Source organism: Poeciliopsis prolifica, unplaced genomic scaffold, assembly GCF_027474105.1.
Source record: "Poeciliopsis prolifica strain line A6 unplaced genomic scaffold, Auburn_PproV2 SCAFFOLD025, whole genome shotgun sequence".
Taxonomy (NCBI): Eukaryota; Metazoa; Chordata; class Actinopteri; order Cyprinodontiformes; family Poeciliidae; genus Poeciliopsis; species Poeciliopsis prolifica.
Genome location: NW_026562400.1, coordinates 1,307,970 through 1,326,673, shown reverse-complemented (window position 1 = coordinate 1,326,673; position 18,704 = coordinate 1,307,970). Strand labels below are relative to the sequence as shown.

General features: G+C 37.6%; 1 protein-coding gene across 14 annotated transcripts in view; it reads right to left on the bottom strand.

Moving 5' to 3' along the window:
• The window catches only part of mef2d (myocyte enhancer factor 2d), a 103,163-nt gene that overhangs the window by 28,163 nt on the left and 56,296 nt on the right, over window positions 1–18,704 (bottom strand). For 6 of the 14 annotated variants that reach the window (XM_055047389.1, XM_055047394.1, XM_055047392.1 and 3 more), the window contains exons 4-7: window positions 12,399–12,524; window positions 12,119–12,256; window positions 5,162–5,384; window positions 3,122–3,178 (exon numbers count right to left, since the gene is read on the bottom strand). In XM_055047389.1, the coding sequence (XP_054903364.1) occupies window positions 3,122–3,178; window positions 5,162–5,384; window positions 12,119–12,256; window positions 12,399–12,524 (544 nt within the window). The remainder of the gene's footprint in view (window positions 1–3,121; window positions 3,179–5,161; window positions 5,385–12,118; window positions 12,257–12,398; window positions 12,525–18,704) is intronic. The other 8 variants (XM_055047397.1, XM_055047400.1, XM_055047398.1 and 5 more) reach the window with 2 other exon arrangements.

Genomic DNA, 18,704 nt, shown 5'->3' with positions numbered 1-18,704 from the left:
GCTTCCACTGGGGGGCACCCCGACTCTGACCCAATTCAATAGCTCTCTGCACCCCTGCAAGGGCAAGCAGGAATTGATGAACATTCATCTATCCAACAGGCAGCAATAAAAACTGATAGCTGTTAGCTGCTACCATATCAAAGTTTCCTTCTGCATCCTAATGTCACCAAATTATGGTCTATTTCACAAATTTCAATTTGATTTTCAAAATCCAAAATAGTTCAAGAGCAAAACCTGAAATGGATCACTTTACACAAAAAAGATTCTTCAAAACACTTTGAAATTTAAAACACTTTTAACTCAAATATGACACCAAAAAGTGTTTTGAAGACTTCTTTTGACAACCATAGAAAATATAGTATATGGCTGGACCATCTTATACAGATTACAGGTTCTTAAATCTATCCACAAAAAAGATGGATATTAGGCAAAATATAGTCTCCCTGTTCCATTTGCACTTCCTGAATATTTGCCAAGTCTGTCTTCGTTGTGGAAAAAACAATAGATTTAAAAATAAAAATAAACTTTCTCATTTTGCACACATCCAAGCTGGATAACCAAATATTTGAAAAAACAATGAGACCCACTTCATGTCAAGTCTTTTTTGTTCCAGAAAAAAACACCAGAGTAGTTTTTCTATTAGATTTTTCAAACCCACCTGTCTTCTTCCTGCCTCCATTTACAATAAATGCTGAAAATGTTCATTAATTTTCTTTTGGCAGAATTGCTAAAAGAAAAAGCTATAGCTTGAGTCACGATTAGCATATTCTATCATTGAATTCTAATTCTGATTTTCACCATTTACTGGTATAACAGAAGTATTTCTGCTTTTGGATTGGAAACTTTTTCCAAAAATAAACATAGAAAAAGTAGATCTGTTTAAAAAAAGATCAGATCAGCGTACTAAAACTGGAGCTTCATTGTAATTTTGTAATCTTTACTCTGTTTGTGCAAAGAAAATTAGTTTATCTGAAAATGTTTGATAAAACCATGTTTCACCTCATCCTTGTGAACCCGCCCTCATGAATCATCTCATCCTGATGAAGCATTGTTACCCCAAAGGAAAGATAAGTGACGTTAATTTGAATGTATTGATTTATTTTTGGCTCACTGTAACATGAGAGAAATAATGCTGTCAAGTGAATCCAGAAAAAAAGAGCCCCCTCACCCCCTATCCATTACTGTGGGATGTAGCTGGCAGTATCTGTCCAAACTAATGGGATTTAAGGGGAGAGCTCTGGCCAGTGTCAAAGTCACCTCTGAGGAGCGTCCTGTGCCAAGACAAGGGACTGCGAGATGGTGGGGGGCGGGGAGTGGGGCGGGGACGGGTGGGAGATTATTCCAGAGTGAAGACGAGGGGGAACAGCTGAGAGAGACAGGATGAAAGGGGGAGGTGTAGTGAGAGGGAGGAGAAGAGCAGATAAATCAAGAGGGAAAGCAGCGGACGTGTAAATGGTTATGCAGATTGTTAACTCTGAGTGTCAAAAAAGTAAACATTAGAAAATGTATTCATCAGTTTTAGGAAACTTTGAGCTAGTAGTTTATGAATTTGGCAGCATTCTCATTTAAAACTGCTTCTTTTTTCCAAGTTGATTTATTGGACCAGTTTATTCTGACCAACTCTTTTCACCGGTCTGTTTTAATTCCACCAAACTGCTGTTTATACGAGCATGACAGGACTTTCAGACTTTAAGTAGGCCACTTTTTTCAGTCATTCAGTTGTGTGCAATGTTTTGAGATCTTGTTGAGTCATCAATATTTACCTGGAACTATTTTGAAAGTCTGTCCACTTGAAGTGGCTTCATGCATTTACTTCAGGGCTGATGTATGTTTATTGACTTTCTTTTTCATCTGGTTTTGAATTTCTCTTTGTCAAACTATGTTGTGTTACTTTTTGAGATCCTTCTTCATCTTGTCAGACATGCTCTATTAAAGTGATATCCTGCAGGTTTGTTATGTTGAGAGAAATTAAAGTCAGATTTCCAAAATAAATATGGTTAGCCACATTGATAAACCATATAGATTGTTTGGTTTTTCAATGAATATTTTTGTTTTACAATAAAAAGAAGAAAACTGAACAAAATATTTGTGGAGTGAATATTTTTTACAACTCTGTTGGTGAATATTTTGGATACTTTCATTCCCTTAAAAAATTTTACTTTGTCTTTTCTCAAGTGTATTCCCCTAATGGGTGGAAAATTCAAATGATATCTGAAGAACTATTTCACTTCAGCATTTCCATTTATTTTCTAATGGTCAGTTTCACTAACTTTACATACAGGGAAAAACCCAAACTCACTGCTCAGTGTTCAAGGTTACTCTAAAAGGAACTAAAAGTAGGAAAAAATATGAAAAAAGCTAATATCAAAGTCACATATCAAATTAACAAATAATGTGAATGGAACCAGTTTACGTTGATGTTCAGCTGACAGATCTATTTTACTCTCTAAAACCCTGAAATCAAAATTCAAATGCATTTTTAGCTCTCATAAAAAAGTCTAAATTGCAGAAATATTTTCACTATCTAGCAATACTTGATTTATCTGGGTGGAGTTGTGGACCTAAAGAGGCTGAGATGTTTGACAGGAAACGATTGCCCAGAATGAAATGTTGATCTCACATTCATGGTGGATTTGATCTGGAGCAGGTGTCCGCCTCCTGACTGCTTTAGTGATTTAAACACTTTCAAAATATACTCAAAAATGTTGAGGTTTCCAACTGTGAATAGAGGAACAACTGAAGGCCAGTTGAGGAAACCTACACAAGCTTCGCTGGAATTTTATTGGTTTCTTTTCCTCTTTTTTCTCTTAGTCATGGACTGTCTTATAACTTGAAACCCTCGCTGTTCTTTGGACTGTTTACAAGCAGCTTGTGCTGTGAACCCCAGCTGTCGCCAGTCAACAGGTGCTTACGTGCCTGTGCATAAGCTTGTGAAAGCGACTGTGAGGCTGCTGCCACACAGAAACGATCTGCACTGTTCTCTTCACAAACCCAACTAAAAAATATATATGTTAAAAGTTCAAAAGATAAAAATTAACAATACTGTGAGGTGTTCAGCTGTGTGTTTGTTGCAGTGTGAAATTGTCATTTGTGTATTTGAGAAAGGAATAGATTTACTTACGAATTGGACTCGGGCACGCTCCATTTGAGTTCCCCAAATCTCCTCCTAACATCGCACCTAGAACAGAAAAAAAAAAAAAAAAAAAAAAAAAAACATAAAAACCATGAAAATTACTTGACATGAAGCAGCATATCTGAACAGCACTAATCTAAAAACTGATGAATATCCACTTTAAAAAAATATTAAATCAAGTATGTCATTAAAAAAGTGCTTCTGCTGGCGACAACCGTTTCCTCTCTAAAGCCCCTTAATTGGCCTCAATGCTGCATTCCTAGTTAAAGTGCTGGTTTCATCAGTTCTCAATGATACTTATGTTACACTTTCAGTGACAAAACTGTCATTGGTTTATACAATAAAAGAACTTCAAAAGACCCTTTTCATTACTGCAATCAATTAATGTGAAATGTAACTGCATGACATATTTGACATTTTTATAATACAACAAACATCAACAAAAAACATTACTGTGACATAGATTCATTAAGACGTATTTTTGTTTACTATTACATTGTTTTTACTATTATTCAGATAATCTGATCATTTTGAACAGCTCTTCATTCCCAGAGAATTTTAAATTTTAGACTAAAATTACTTTTATCATGATAGAAAATGCCAGTCTGCAGATTATTTTGAGCCGCATGATATGTATTAAATTTTATTTGATATTGTAATATAGATATGTGTAAAACTGTAGTCCAAAAGAATAGTTTGGATGCAGAAATTACCTACCAAAATTATCTGGTAGATAATTTCTGCTCTCTATATCAGAAATACATTAGGTCGTTCATTGATCCAGGAGTATTACATGAAACTCACTTTCTTCACGGAATGCCATGTTATGAAAGATGCTGTAATGCATTTGTTGCACGTTACATCACCTAATTCTGATTTACAATGAGATTACCCCGGTCGGGACAAAGCTTGGTAGGTAACCCTGTCTGAGACACAAAAATGGGACACAAATCCTTTTAGTCAGAGGGGTTGAAGGATTGGTTCCCTCCACAGAAGAGGTGCGTGCGGACAGTGGTGCGCCAACGTCAGTCAAAGAAACTCTGGATTTATGCTGTTATGAGAAGCGTGTTCTTGTTTGAGAGAAAAATACACAGAAAGCTGAAAGCAACATCTGCACGCAGACATAGTTCCTGTCTACTCTGAAAATTCACCGGCTGCTGCATAAACTGTGGCTCCACAGAAAGTCTGCTAAATGAAAAAGACTATAAGTCACAAAATCACCATGACAACTGTGTCTGGTTGACATGGATCAAATCACTTCAATTAACAGTCATTAAGGAATCAGGACTTTGACATGTGGAAGAACGATCTGCAAACTGACTGCTTTGGACAAAATAGAAATCATGACAACCAACAGAGAGAAAGTGTAGCTTGAACATAAAAATATGCATCCATATGAATTAGGGAATCAGAAAAAGTTTAATTATTTCATGAAAAAGACTCTTATATGATAGAAATTCATGACATACAAAGTGAGGTATCTGATGCATTAATTTTGAGGATCTTGGCTTACAGCCAATGAAAGGTCACACAGCTTTTTTACTTTATTTGTTAGGTTGAGCCTGATTAACACACTGTCATCTTAAACAAGACACCAGAGGCAACCAGCCTTAGAAATGCCTAACATTTCAAAATGACCACACAGTGGCTTGTAAACATGGAGAAACTTTAATAAAACAAAATGTGTCTCCATTTATGGACATTTTCCTATTATGTTGAAATCAGCTTTGCTGCTTTCTTCTCTTCTCATTTAGAGGAAGTTTTGCAATCTCTTCCTGTGTCTCAGAAGCTAATGTTGCAGACGATTCCTGAGAAACCATGCTCCAAAAAGAAAAATAGTCTCCCTGGAAGAGGAACTGTAAATAAAGAGCTACTAATCCTCAAGCTGATCAATCAACAGCTGTCATTGAAACAGGAAGTCTCCCTATCTGAAAAGGCCACAGGTTATTGATCGATACAACCACAGTTTGAACTGTGAGGAGACGGAGGAACCAAAGCTTTCCAGCTGTGTTCCACATGTTTTCTTACCTGCGCTGGCCGGTCGTTGCGGTAACCCTGGCGACACGGTGTTCCTCTGTAGAGGCTGTTGCTGTGGTGACAAGAGGCGGGGATCCGTAAGGGTGGAGGTGACGAAGGAAGTGGTGGTGACCAGCCCACCGGGATTGTTGCTGAACTGGAGGGCTGCTGCTGCATTCTGATTGGTCACTGGGACGGTGACTGGCATTGGGAAGGTGGACTGTGGGACAGCGGACTGGTGGAGAGACAGGAAGAGGGCGGAGTTTAAAGGCAGCCAAGTTTAACCCCACATCACATATAGAAACAGAATGGTGATCAGTTAGTGATCAGCAGCAGTGCCAACGAGCCCACAGGTGACATGCACACAACCAACCAATCACAGCAAGAAGAGCTATGTGAAAACTGAAATGAAGTAAATTTAAAACATTGTCTTCAAGTCAAATTTGATCTTCAAAAATGCAACACTCTGATAGCTAATGCTATTACATAAATAAGACAAGCATATTCCCATGGAGACTGGGATCTGTTATCTATTATGATATTCTTGTTTATTTTAAGAGTAAAGGCTGACAAGAGATTGAATATGTAAATAACCATCTAAATCTAAATGAAAAAAAGCTTAATATTTTACAATCATGGTTCTTTTAACTCAAATGATAAAACTTTACAATTATAGAATGTGTCTGGATTAAATATATTAAAGGCTTAGTATGTGTGGGGTGTGAAAGTAACTTTTAAGGAATTTACTGTTTAAAACAGTTTTTTTTTAAACTGCAAAATTAAAAGCTAACCAGAAAAAAAACTAACATTTTTAATGTTTATTTTCAAAATGCAGACTACAAAATTTAAGTGTGATTGCTAAATACTCTGATATAAATATAAAAAAAATCTAAAAACTGGAATCAAACATCTTACTAAACATGTTTAAGGGTTTTATATTGTTGGAAAACTAAAATTGTCTCATGCAAGAATTTTTGTACGGCCAGGATCCAAACAGTCAAAATCTCTGAGCTGTCTCTTTAAGTAAATAGTTTTAAAAATTAAGTCTTTAAATAATTTCCACACACACTCCCACTGACACACACACTCACTGAGTGGTAGCATGCAAGGTGACTTGGTGAAAAGGCCGGAAAGCTGTGTTGCCTTTCACGTCTCATGCCAAGTTAAAACTCTTGTCACAGCAGCAAGTTGTTGCTTCAAGTTATTGGTGACATCTCATCGCATGCGTGTCAAATTCCTGCAATCCCACCCCCCCGAGCTGCCCACCCCAGTTGACATGTCCTTCTCTTCAAAAGGTCAGAAATGATCTTGCAGGAGCTCACTTCTTAAAATCTACCCCAAATATACTGGATCTCATCTCAAACAACACAAATTACAGAGATACCACAAACTAACTGAAACTTGTCTCTTTCTAAACTCTACACTCTAAATTGAGTTGACAAAACCTGATAACAAGACGGCAAAAAGAAAAAAAAAATAAGGCCAAGGACCTGAGGTTGTCCAGCCACATTTCACCCGGTTTCAACTGAATCTGAAAGAAGGACTTCTATATTTGGAATATGGGCCACTGCTGCTCTGTACTGTACTCGTACTGCCTGAGACCCAGTTTAATGGAAAGAAGGGCAGGGGGACCTTCCTGCCCTTGATCTGCACCTCTGTTCTGTCCGCAAGTTTAAAAAAATAGATTCAAATTGACAAAAGATATAGCTTTTTCTCTTTTCTTCCTAAAACTATGATTCAATAAAGGTCATTTCCACTAACATTATTGGAAAATTGTAGGCCTCTAAAACCAAGAATCGCTCTTTTTCAAATGTATAAGCCTTGTGGCTGCAGATCTAATCCAAAGGTTGCCATATACCAGTAAACCCCCAACTGATAGCTTTGAATGTACCAATTAGGCTGCAAAGTGGAGATCTGCAAAGGAAAAGTGCAAACAGAACTGTAGGTGGTGACCTGGGATGGTGAAGAAAGCAGCTGAGAGCACTGCAGCACTGCACACTGGCCAAGCGGACGGTGAAGGGAAAGGGTGGATTAATGGTGTGGGTGGGTGAGGGGGTGAAGTCAATGCAAAGAGGGTGGAGATGAGTAAATACAGAGGCAGGACTGGAAGTGATTTATACTCAGGGCGAGGGGGTGTTTCTCTTTTATTTTTATTATTTTTTAAACATGATGGAATCAGTAGAAAACGTTTTAATTTAAAGTGTTTTCTTATTTTTAATTGACAATCACAATGGAGCCCATTATTTACCTCATAATTAAGCTGGATTTGCAAGAATTTATTTTATTTATCAAATAAGAGATGGAACACCATGTTAAAAAAAACACAATAGGAGCCATTTTTGAATGCAAAATTAATTGACTAGCAAAGATTAAAACTGCTCATTTTATCTATAAAATTCCTTGAATACTGGCTGCTCATCTTTCTGTGCCTGATTTGAGCTTGGAAAATTAAAAATAATTAAAATGCATGTGAATGATGCCCCGTTTTCATAAAATCCCAACTATTCCCATCTGGTGATCTTTCCTTTCAACCACATGCTGACTGATCTTACTGATGACATTACTTCAACATCTCTACACACATCTTGTAAATGTTTATTTTAACTTGTCTTCTGACTTTTTAGGCACTTTGTTACATAGAAACCAACTAAACCAAACCAATTAATTCACCTTTTCCCACATTTACGATCGATGCTCCCGAATGCAGACAGGAGGGTTAGCAGGAATGACGTCCATCCTCTTACAGATTTAGGGCAAAGGATGGGAATTGAGGAGGAAAAAATAAACCTGCTAGGTAAATAATTGACCAGGAGATTTTCTGGAGGCTCATGTGAAAAAGCTCAAGGCCGTATCTGTGAGAAATGAACAAAAACAAGAGAGAAAAATCTAACCTATTCTGCCTCATAGGAGTTCTCTCAACAAGGGCGTGTTTACAGGATGCAAGGTTAAATCAGAATGAATTAAACTCATGACCTAGTTCTCCTGCTTCTCTTTTGTCCTCAAAGCTTTTTGAGATTTTATTATGACAACATATAAATGCATTTGTTCTTCTTTCTTTCCAAATTAATATTTGAAAGAGAGGTCAGCTTTTATTTTACTCACTAATATTAAGTAAGCTTTTATAAAACTTAAAGGTTTTATCTGGATCTTTCAAAATCAGTCACTCATAGGAGATTTTGACTTTTGAAGAGAGAAAAAAATAATCAAAATATAATCTCTTGGATTTACCTTGGCAACTCCATGTAAAAGATTATGTTCTGTTAAATATCTGAATATGAAATTTCATGTGATTTAATATGCAGTAGTGTCAGTTTTATTGTGTTTGACTTTGCATCCATACAGAGCCTGTAGTGAGTCAAGATATTCAGCTCCTTGCTCAAGGGCACTATGGAGGCGGTTGTAAAAAGGAACAAATCTATTTCTTATTCAATTTAGAAACTATGAATCACAGAACCAGAAAAAGGCTCAAACCACAGAGCCGCCGGACGAAAAAAGACTGCCTTTATTTATTTTTTATTTTGCCTATCACAATGCCAAACTAACGGGAACAGATACGTGAGCTCCGGGCTCCTCGAGCCAAATGTCTTGCCTGTTCTGCCTCACCACTCTTTCGCTGCCTCGGGAGGCATTTTAGTACAAGTGGGATTAAGCATGTATATCCCGGCCCCTAGCTGTCATGCAGGGGATTATGTTGAAGAGGGGAGGAATGGCGGGTGAGGTTGAATTCTCCAGTTTGTCTGCTGCCACTAAAAGGTGAGCCGGGTGAAACAGGTGCGCAGAAAGGCTGGCGGTGGCCAGTCCGGCGATGCTTGACGAGAAGCCAATCAATGCGCACGGAGAGCTGCACATCTCTAAGGGTGGTAGATTGAATGCTATTCTTCTCCTGCCATGCCTCTCTCTTCAGAGAAAAGCCTTTAAGAGCCATTTCGGCTCAGGCCACACAGAGAGGCTGAGTCAAAGTCAGAAGGACAAAAATTCATCGAACTGATTAAACTGAGAGGTTCTCTAATCAGGGAAGAGCTCAACCAATGAGAAGCCTTCTCAACAGGATTTCTTTTTTTTTTTAATTTACCCTCAACATTGAGGCATAATTGTCAATGCATGACTTATACAGTGCCTTTCAAAACTATTAATGTTCTCTGATGCTTTTATGTTTTTACATTTCTTGATGTAAAAGGAAATGTGTAATTGATAGCTGTATGATGTTTATATTATGCAAAGCACTTTGAAGTGCCTTGGGCTAAAATGTGCCATACAAATAAACTTGAATTGTCTTAAAGAAAAAATATAGTCAATGTTAAAGATTTCCAAAGGTTGTGCAGATGATTTGAGTTTATATTTCTTACCTTAAAACAATCTAACAAGTGTGTTGTGGATCTATATTCAATATCCTTTTCTTTAATGCAGAGCACCTCCACCTATATGTGGTTCAGTATTGGATATCAAAAGATGGGATATCAAAAGCACCAAGTTGTTGGAGCTTCATGTAGGAAACACATCAAACATGTGGAACAAAGTAATCTGGTCAGATGAGACCAAAATTGAACTCTTTGACAAAACTAACATGGCCTATCACCCTTGACATATCCTGGTGGTGGCAGAATCATGTTGTGGATACATTTTTCCTGCTGACTAGAGTTGATTAAAAAAATGGGTGGAGCAGTTGAAGAAAACTTGTTGGAGGTCTAAAAATACTAACGGGAGGTTAGTATACTAACTGGGTTGGAGGTTTACCTTCCCACAGGACAATACCCCTAAAAAAAGAGCCGTTCTACAGAGTTAAATGGACATGGTTACAAATGGTCCAGTGAAAGTCCAGATCTAAAGCAAATGAAGAATCTGTGACAAGACTTATAAACTGCTCCTTACAAATGCTCTCCATCCAACCTGGCTTAGCCAGAATTATGTTTGCGAAGGAGTACAAGCAAACATACAAAAAGAAACCTGGTTCTATAAAGTTCTAATTCTGGGGCACAGAATCAAAATTTGATCCAATACATTTACTTCCACTTCAAAATTATGCATTATTTTTGTCTTGGTCTTCACATAACAGAAAGCATATGGATGTGTTTGACTTAAGAGAATTGTATAAATAATTTTGAAGGCCACTGTTCAAGAATCCAGCAAAGCAACCGTTAATTTGAGCAACTTTGTTATTCTGATATAAATGTATAATTAACACTCTGAATTATTTACGGAGTAGAGAAAGTAAAGAAGGACTTTTCTAGCCAACTCAAATGGGTCCAACTCTTCTGCAACACCTAAACGTGACTGAGTCTCCTCCCAAGTGACCAATCAGACAGTCAGGCAGACAATAAGAGGGTCTGTAAATTAAATAATCCTCATTAAAATGACATTAATTGGATTATTGAGCACAGGGGGAAAAATAATGAATCACAGGGAAGTTGGCAGAGGAGCGGAGCGGTAAAAGGGGTTTGGCAGCATGCCAGTCAGGAGGCAGAACCTGGATAATGTCAGGAGCACATCCAGGCAGAGAAGCAGAACTACACACAGTCTTAACTGACCTCACTAATACTGTTAACATCCGGCAGATAATAACTGCAACCTCTCTGGCTTTTTAAACTGTGGTGCGTGCTTTGTGTCTGAAGTCGCACAATTCTTTCTTTAATATTGCGGATTATTACACGAGTCCCATTTTCAGGCGAAAAATCGGACTGCTTAAAGGCATGCTCTCAACATGTTGATTATTCCCATAAAAGATGATTTCCCCCTGCAATTTCCAGTTGCTATGCCAGCTTTTATGAAAACCAGAGACCTAGTTAATGCTTCTCACCCTCTGTTGCAGTTTCTCATAGTTAAGTGAACTTGCAGAGACATTAAAACTGTTTTACAGCAGTAATACTTCTAAGGACGCTCTTCACGGTGGTGACTAGAAATGAATAATTCCATTACAACATCTGGCACTTGGTGTTCAGATTACTTGTTTTACGACCTTTTACAGCACAGCAAATGGGTTGCATTTTATTACAAGGGGAAAAAATTGGTTTGTACAATATTATATTTTCATTCTAAACCATCATTTTTTGTAACTGGAAATGGTAACACAGGGTATGTTCAAGGGGTCCACAAGTCAAACTTAAGACTTTTTAATAATTTCCTAATGCCACCTTGAATGAAATTTAAGACCAAAAGAACAAACGGAAATTAAAAAAAAAACTTCCGGCGTCTGTATATATGGCTCTTGCCAGCAGCTTTGCATTTTTCACGCTGCATATGGCTCTCTACAGCCAATCTTGAAATTATTTTTGCACAGAATGTATGTAGCTTCATATGAGTTGGCAACAGAAGTGAGCCAGTGGCGAAAACACATGATAGGCACCAAACCCCTAGTTATCTAGCTAATTCTGTAACTATCTACAAAGGTAGCTAGCAAGGCTGTATTAGCAGCGAGTTACTGGTTGCATTAGTTGCCTCGAGTCACATGAAGATATCTGCGTGCAACTGATAGAAACGCAGAAGAAAAACAACATAGAATATATGAGATTAAATAATCTTGCAGCGACAAATTTTAAGATCTGTGACTATTCATTTAATGCCTGCATAGATTTTATTCCAAAGAATTTAAGACATTTTAAAACATTTTTAGGGATGCACAGACACCATGTAACAGTAATATTAGTTGAGGGGGCACACTAAAACAGACCACCAGAGAAGAATATTTAAATTAACATTTTTCAACTAAAACAACAGTTGTTAGATTTGATTGCTTCGAGTTTCTTTTACGACATGATGGACAATGGCTTAAGGGCAGTGGTTTTAGGGGTGGAGAGAAGCGATCGTTGGTAAGAAGTGAGGCGGAGAAGGTAAAAGGAGTTGAGGGGAAATAGGAAAGGCAAGTGCTCTGTGAGTATTCAGACCGCCTTTAGCACCCGGAGATTTTATTTCCGGTCAGCAGCAGCAGCAACATGAGGAGGGGCTGGGGTGCACAGAATGGTGGGAGGTACTCACTGACAGCCTATAGTTCTGCATCATTTTATCAAACTCCTCGTCAATTTTTTTGTATTTCTCCTCAGTGCGGGGGGTGAGGGAGAATGGCTCCTCGGGGTCTGGGCTCTCAGAGTCCCGGTGCTCTTTCTTGTTCAGAGCCTTCGTTCCCCGTACAACAGAAGTAGAGGCCACAAAGACAGAGAGAGAGAAAAATAGAGACAGAGGAGATGGCAGATAGAGAAAGAGAAGGAGAACAGAAAGAGTAGGTTAGAAAAAGTGACAAAGGTGTGACGGTACTCACGCCATAGCGTTTGAAGAGGCTGTCCAGGTCTTCGGTCTTGCGATCATTTAGAGGACTTTGGTCGATGGAGTCGTCGCCGTCGGGCTCGGGGCTGTTGCAGCCATTAAAGCCTTTCTTTCGCAACGTCTGAAGCGGTCAGAAAAGGGTAGAGGTGGAGAAGGAGGAGGCACATTTACATTTCATTATCATGCACATTTCTCATCACCGCTTTTTAGTTTCCAACACCACTTTTCAGGCCATTTTCAATGCTCAAACACAGATGAACATCTTGACTGCACCATATGTGCAGACTCCTACACTGTTCATTGAATTAAAAAGGAAGCCGTTAAGGTTAGATGAACAATTTGACCTAAATGATGACATCAAACAAATTTTTCTGGAGGCATTTTCTATGAGTGGAAAAAGTGACCTCTGATAAACTTTAATTGATTTCTCAGGTCAACATTTGTAACATCAGCCTCCCACGTGAAAACAAGTTATTACCAGCCAAACTGCCCTTGCTCACCCTGGAAGCCCTCCGTGGAGGTCTTGGCTTAAAAAGGTGAGGAAATTAAAGATTCCGCTAGTAAACGGATTTGAAATCAAAGACATCAAAATTAATCACCCATCCTTAGCAATGTGAACATAATGTGGTAGGTACATGAGAAAATTGCTCGTTTTCAAACATGCTGTCCAAATCAGAAGGCATGAGCTAGTAAACTGGTATTAAGTCATGAAGAGTTCCAACATGTTCTCATTTAAAATTCCACACTTTTCCAAAGTCAAATTGCTTTAGCTCTCAGTTGTTTAAGATCATTTCAATGCACAAAATATATGTACAAATGTTTACTTCAAATTCCTGGCAGATTCTGTACAATAAAAGAAAGGAGATAAGGGAAGGAAGTAAAGACGAAGAAAGACAGGACAAGTGAATGAAGACAGACAAAAGAATTGAATGAAATATAGCAAGAAACCTACAAAAGAGGGAAAGTATGAAATAAAAAAAATTAAAGGACACAGTCAAAAAATAAGGACATGAGAGGAAGGACAAGGAACACAATGATAAAAACAAAATGAATGAGATTAATTTTAAACAAATGTAATGGAAATAAATTCAAAAAATATATTTTGTTCATACTTATTGACATTTTGCTCTAATAGAATGGGTAAGCCAGCTAAAGCTATAAAGTGGTGTTGGCATCTCAGCGAGAACGGCAGGTAGATGGCAGGAAAACAGGAGGAGGGGAGAGGAGAGCACCAGATAGCGAGGCTCTTATTTAGAGAGGATTCTGCTAAACAAGATTTGCTGTTAAGTAGCTTTACTTGGTGGGCCTTGACCAGAGAGCCAAGTAGATAAATCCTCACTGGATTGTTAACTGAACAGAGAACATCTACTGTGGTCCCAGTAAAAATGTTGTATTTCCATATTTCAATAATTTCCTCAAAAAGCTGGAAAAATATATAGACAGACCAGTTCATAGTCAAGAACCAGAGGTGTGTTGAAAAAAAGGCATAAAATGAGGAACAAAAAACACAGAACTGCAAAATGTTTGAGGTCAACAAGATTCTATTTTATTAGATTCCGGTTTGTTTTATTTTAGGTTTTTTCAAATAAACTAAAAATAGTGATGATCTAATAACTTCTTCTTTCGGTATTTCTGCTCTACAAAGAGAAAATCTCTTCCGTTTTATACTTCTTCGCTGTGCTTTTCTGCACATCTGTGTCTTCCATGGAAAAACTAATAATCACAGGTGAAAAAACAGACATGAGTTTTCTTTTTCTCTTGGTTGAAATTATATGGTGCAAAACTGAGCAAATGAGTTTATGCAAATCACTCACATACTTTCCAACACTAAAAACTATATTTGTAACATGGATTGTTGCATGGATCATTATGTCAACATCTCTTAGGTACAACACAATTGGAAAATTGTTATATTCAGTAACTTTGCAAATTTTTAATAAATCTTCTTCAAAGTTTGGATTTTGGTGATGAGGCGTTCTGTTTATGACAGATGTTCCCAGTGTGGGACAAGTATCTGTCAAAAAGAGGAAATATGGCATTTAAAAAAACAGATGTTGTAAAAATTAGGCTTGGTTTATAAAAAAATTAACTGCATGCTTTTTGGAATAAATTAAACACAGTTCACCAGTATTGAAAAGGACTGAGGAGTGTTCTACCTTTTTTTAAACCTTGAGAACAAACAAAGAAAACCTTAGTACTTGCATATAAGTAGGAAACAACCTTCACCGGAATATATTAGCCTATTAAAAACAGTCTCTAAATAAATATTAAGGAACCTATTTTATAAAAGTTAATAAAAATCTTATGACAGGGTTTGAGGTTGTTTGGGACAAATAATTGTTAATATGTGTAGTGAGAAACCAGGAGCATGTACTTAACAGTGAGGAAGAAATGTTTTTACTCATTTTTAGAGAAAAGTTTGAAAACAATATTGAACCACCAAACTGTCCTTAGACACTCAATTACAAAATATACATTCATCAAATAATGACTTGTAAAAAGAAACCATTTTAACATTTCATTAAAACAATTTATTTTTCAGTTTAAAAACTGCTGCATGTCAAGTGGGACTGATGTCAAGTGGCACCTGATTAAAATAAAAGCATATGTTCAACATGCACAATCAGCACTAAATGAGAATGACTCAACCGCATGAAATTCTGCCTGAGAAGCAGAGCTGCGAGAAACTTGTGCCTTTAAGAGCTGCAGATTGAAACCCCTCCGGCAGTAAAGATTTGTTTCATTTTGGATGAATTAGCCTTAAAACTCTCAAAACAGGTAGGGGCAAGAGGGTAATGATGCCATTTGGATGTAAGGGTAAGGAGAGTTTCAGTGTTAATAACAATGGTGCTCTTTGATATGAGTCTCATTAAAACTCAAAGCCATTATTATCATCACAGTGTCAAGGCTCCGTTTTATCTACCCACTGAAACAGGTTATTAGAAAGATTTGTTCCAACACAGAGACAGTCTCCTGAGTCAGCTGTTGAGTCTCAGCAGCACGAGTGAATGCTCTCATCTACTGCTTAATGCAAATTTAGAGAGCAGGCTTTGTTGTCCGTAGCTTGTTAAAAGCATACTCAGTGGTGGTTTCTGCACAGATGTGTGTGAGTGTGTGTGATCTGACCTAGAAATCGAGGGAACGAATAAGCCATTGGAAGAATACAGTAAATGGAACAGCTTCTGAAATGTCAATAAGGACATGTGATGGAGATGGAGCAGGACACATGATTGAGGTGTGGACCACCCACTTTGACTGTGGCAATACAAAGAGGCAAATAATGTTCACAAAACTAGAAGGAATAATATTAGCCATGTTGGTGGATGCTTGGTGTTTCTACTGCTGATCAAGCAAACACTGTTCTCCAAAGCATTTATTTTAACAAAATAAGTTAATGACAGCAATTCAATTACAGAAACAATGAATCAAGATGGTTCCAATGCTACACCGGGGTGGTAAAAGATCTGTTTTCTGTTTAATAACAGATTAACAGAAATTGTTACATTTAAAACGGCCTAAGAGAGTTTGTTACAGCCTTCATTAAGATGAACATTTATATCATGTCATGGCTTCTGATTTATAACATCACTTATTCAAGGTACACCAGAGGATGTGTTTAAGGCAATATCTCTAAAATATGACTTGCTTGTGTGACGTAACGGAAAAATCTAAAGAAATCAGCCAAGATATCAGAAAAAAAAAGTTGTGGACCTCAACAAGTTTGGGTACAATTTCCAATCACCAATAGTTTCCACTTTCCTCTATTCAAAATCTATAGAAATATCTAGTCTTTGTACTATTCAGGAAGAAGAGGGGCCCCTTGTCTCAGATGCCAACATATTCTGACCACTCAATGAAGAAAAACAGTAACTTTCAGCTTTCAGGTGCATTTTTTGAAGACATGTTCTAAGGTATAATGAAACCAAAGTTGACATGTATGGTCAGACTATAACTATCATTACAATGTAGTGAAAAAGCCTGAGAACAACCTCCTAATTGTGCAGTACAGAGCTGGCAACATTAGGAAGTGTGGGTGTTTTGCCGCAGGAGGGACTGTGAACTTCAGAAAACAGATGGCCTCCTGATGAAAGAACGTGATGTGAAAAAAAGTCAAAGCAACATTTCAAGCCATCAGCCAGGAATTATGATCCTGGGCATAAATGTGTCTTCCAAACAGACAATTACACTTGCCATACAGGCAAATCAGCTACAAAGTGTATAAATGAGAAGAGTTAAAGTGTTTTAGTGGCAATCAGTGTGTGTGAACAAGGGGTCCTGAATCTGAGTTCTGCAATCTGCAGCTAAGAATGTGTTTTCTTGGTAGAAATTGTACTTCAAGATAAATTATGGCAGGAAAACATGATTAATGTTAGAAATTGTGGAAGGATAAGATAAAAATGTGACCAAAATAATTCAGTTTGGACAAATATTCTGTAAGTACATGGTAAAATTACTATTGTATTGTCCATGCTTAATCATGATTTAAATTTGTGTAAAATCCTGAATATGTATAACATAAATTAAAAATTAATTGGTTGTCATGCACCCAGATTGATAGTGTTTCCCTCCCATTATGTCATGGTACTTGCTTACACAGTAGATATTTTTTCTTCCTGAACATAAAATGCTCGTCTGTCCTAGTTTATTGCAAACTCAACTGATATTTTGTGAAAATTACAGTGCAAACATGGGCAACTTTCCCTTTCTCAGTTTCTGTGTTTTTCTTCCCACTCTTTCTCACAGTTAGCAGTATGTGTGTTTGTGCGCTACATTACAGAACAAGCGTATCTTCTGGCTCACACTCATGCAAGCACACTCCCTCGTGCACTGATCAGCTTGTCTCTCAGTCAGTCAGCCATCTGTTCACCTGTCCCCCGTTTCCCCTTCTGCCCTTCTCTATTATGTTGCCAGGGTAAGATTCAGCCTGCAGGGCACCAAGCCACTCTGAATGGCTGCGGTTGCACACAAGCCCCACCCTCATCTCCCGCACTGTCGTCCTCCCTCCCCTTCATCCTTTTCCTCTGGTTCGCTGTCTCGCCCACCCATGCGTCCGCCCGCCTGCCTGCCCAACCTCCGTTGCTTGCTTTCTATGAAACATTGTTGCTGATGTCTTCCTTTCTTATGCTTCTCCTTTTCATGGCATTTAATGCAACTCAGAAAAAAAGTTAAAAGTCTTCCATATTTTCTGTCTATAACATATCTCTGCAAAGAGTTTCCGTTCAGTTGCTGATGGTCATCATGAGAGCGTTCAAGCCTTCAGATGTGGATTTTTTTTCCCCCCACAAAGGATAACGTTGCAGTATTTTAGGATAAGTTATTTAAGGTTAGAGAAAAACAATAATTAAAATTTCAATATTAAAACAAAAAAAATGTTGCCCATTAGTCTAAAGAACTGTGCCAAAATGCAGCAGAAGTGGTTTCAACTGGATTGAATTTAACACTCGGCAGGAGTTGGCACTCTGAACTGAGAATTATATTGCTTCATCTTCTCTTCTTTTGCTTTGTCAACTAAATGCTCTTTGGCATGCAATCAAGGACTGCACACTTACTCGCACTCAAAAGGTGCCATCAGCTTGTTGCATGCTTTACAGAGGCTTTTTTTAATGAGTGCAATTTAAATTTGAAATACAAATTTGATACATTGTATGTTTATGGTTAGCTGGTTATGTTAGCAAAAAATCTCAGTTTTTGGAAGGTATTCAAGGTGAAAAATAAAGAGACTATTAAAAATAAAGACCTTATTAGAGTTTCAAGCAATGTTTACAGCAGAATGTGAGCTTTACCCTTTTTCTGTTTCTACAGATTTTAACAATCTAGAGCAAGATACAAGTGAAGTTCCTGCTGTCTTCTTCAGGTCAGGGATGTCATGTAATGACAGAAACAAGTCACCCACACTCTCACAGAGTCCCCTCCAGTCACTCATTTGGGACATCATGTCCAAAGTATCAGCAGTGGAATGTCTGCTAGGATACTTAGATGTTGTGTTATAAAACTCAGCTGCTATTATTTTTCAAGGCACTAACCTGCCAAGCTTAGACAAGTAAATAAACGCTAATAACATTTTAAGAAAGACAAGCACAAAGTTCTTACTTCACAAAGCACACAAGTTCATAACAAAAGGAAGTTGTTTGATTTGCTTGTTTTGATTTGGGATGAGCACATAAAATACCTTCACCAAATAATAAGTGGTGACCGAACACACAGCATATACATTATTGTAGCGTTCTTTCTGCTGCATGAAACAGTAAAATAAATGAGCAAAGTGGAGTCTTTTGTTTTTTACTTCAGTCTTCAAATAAGC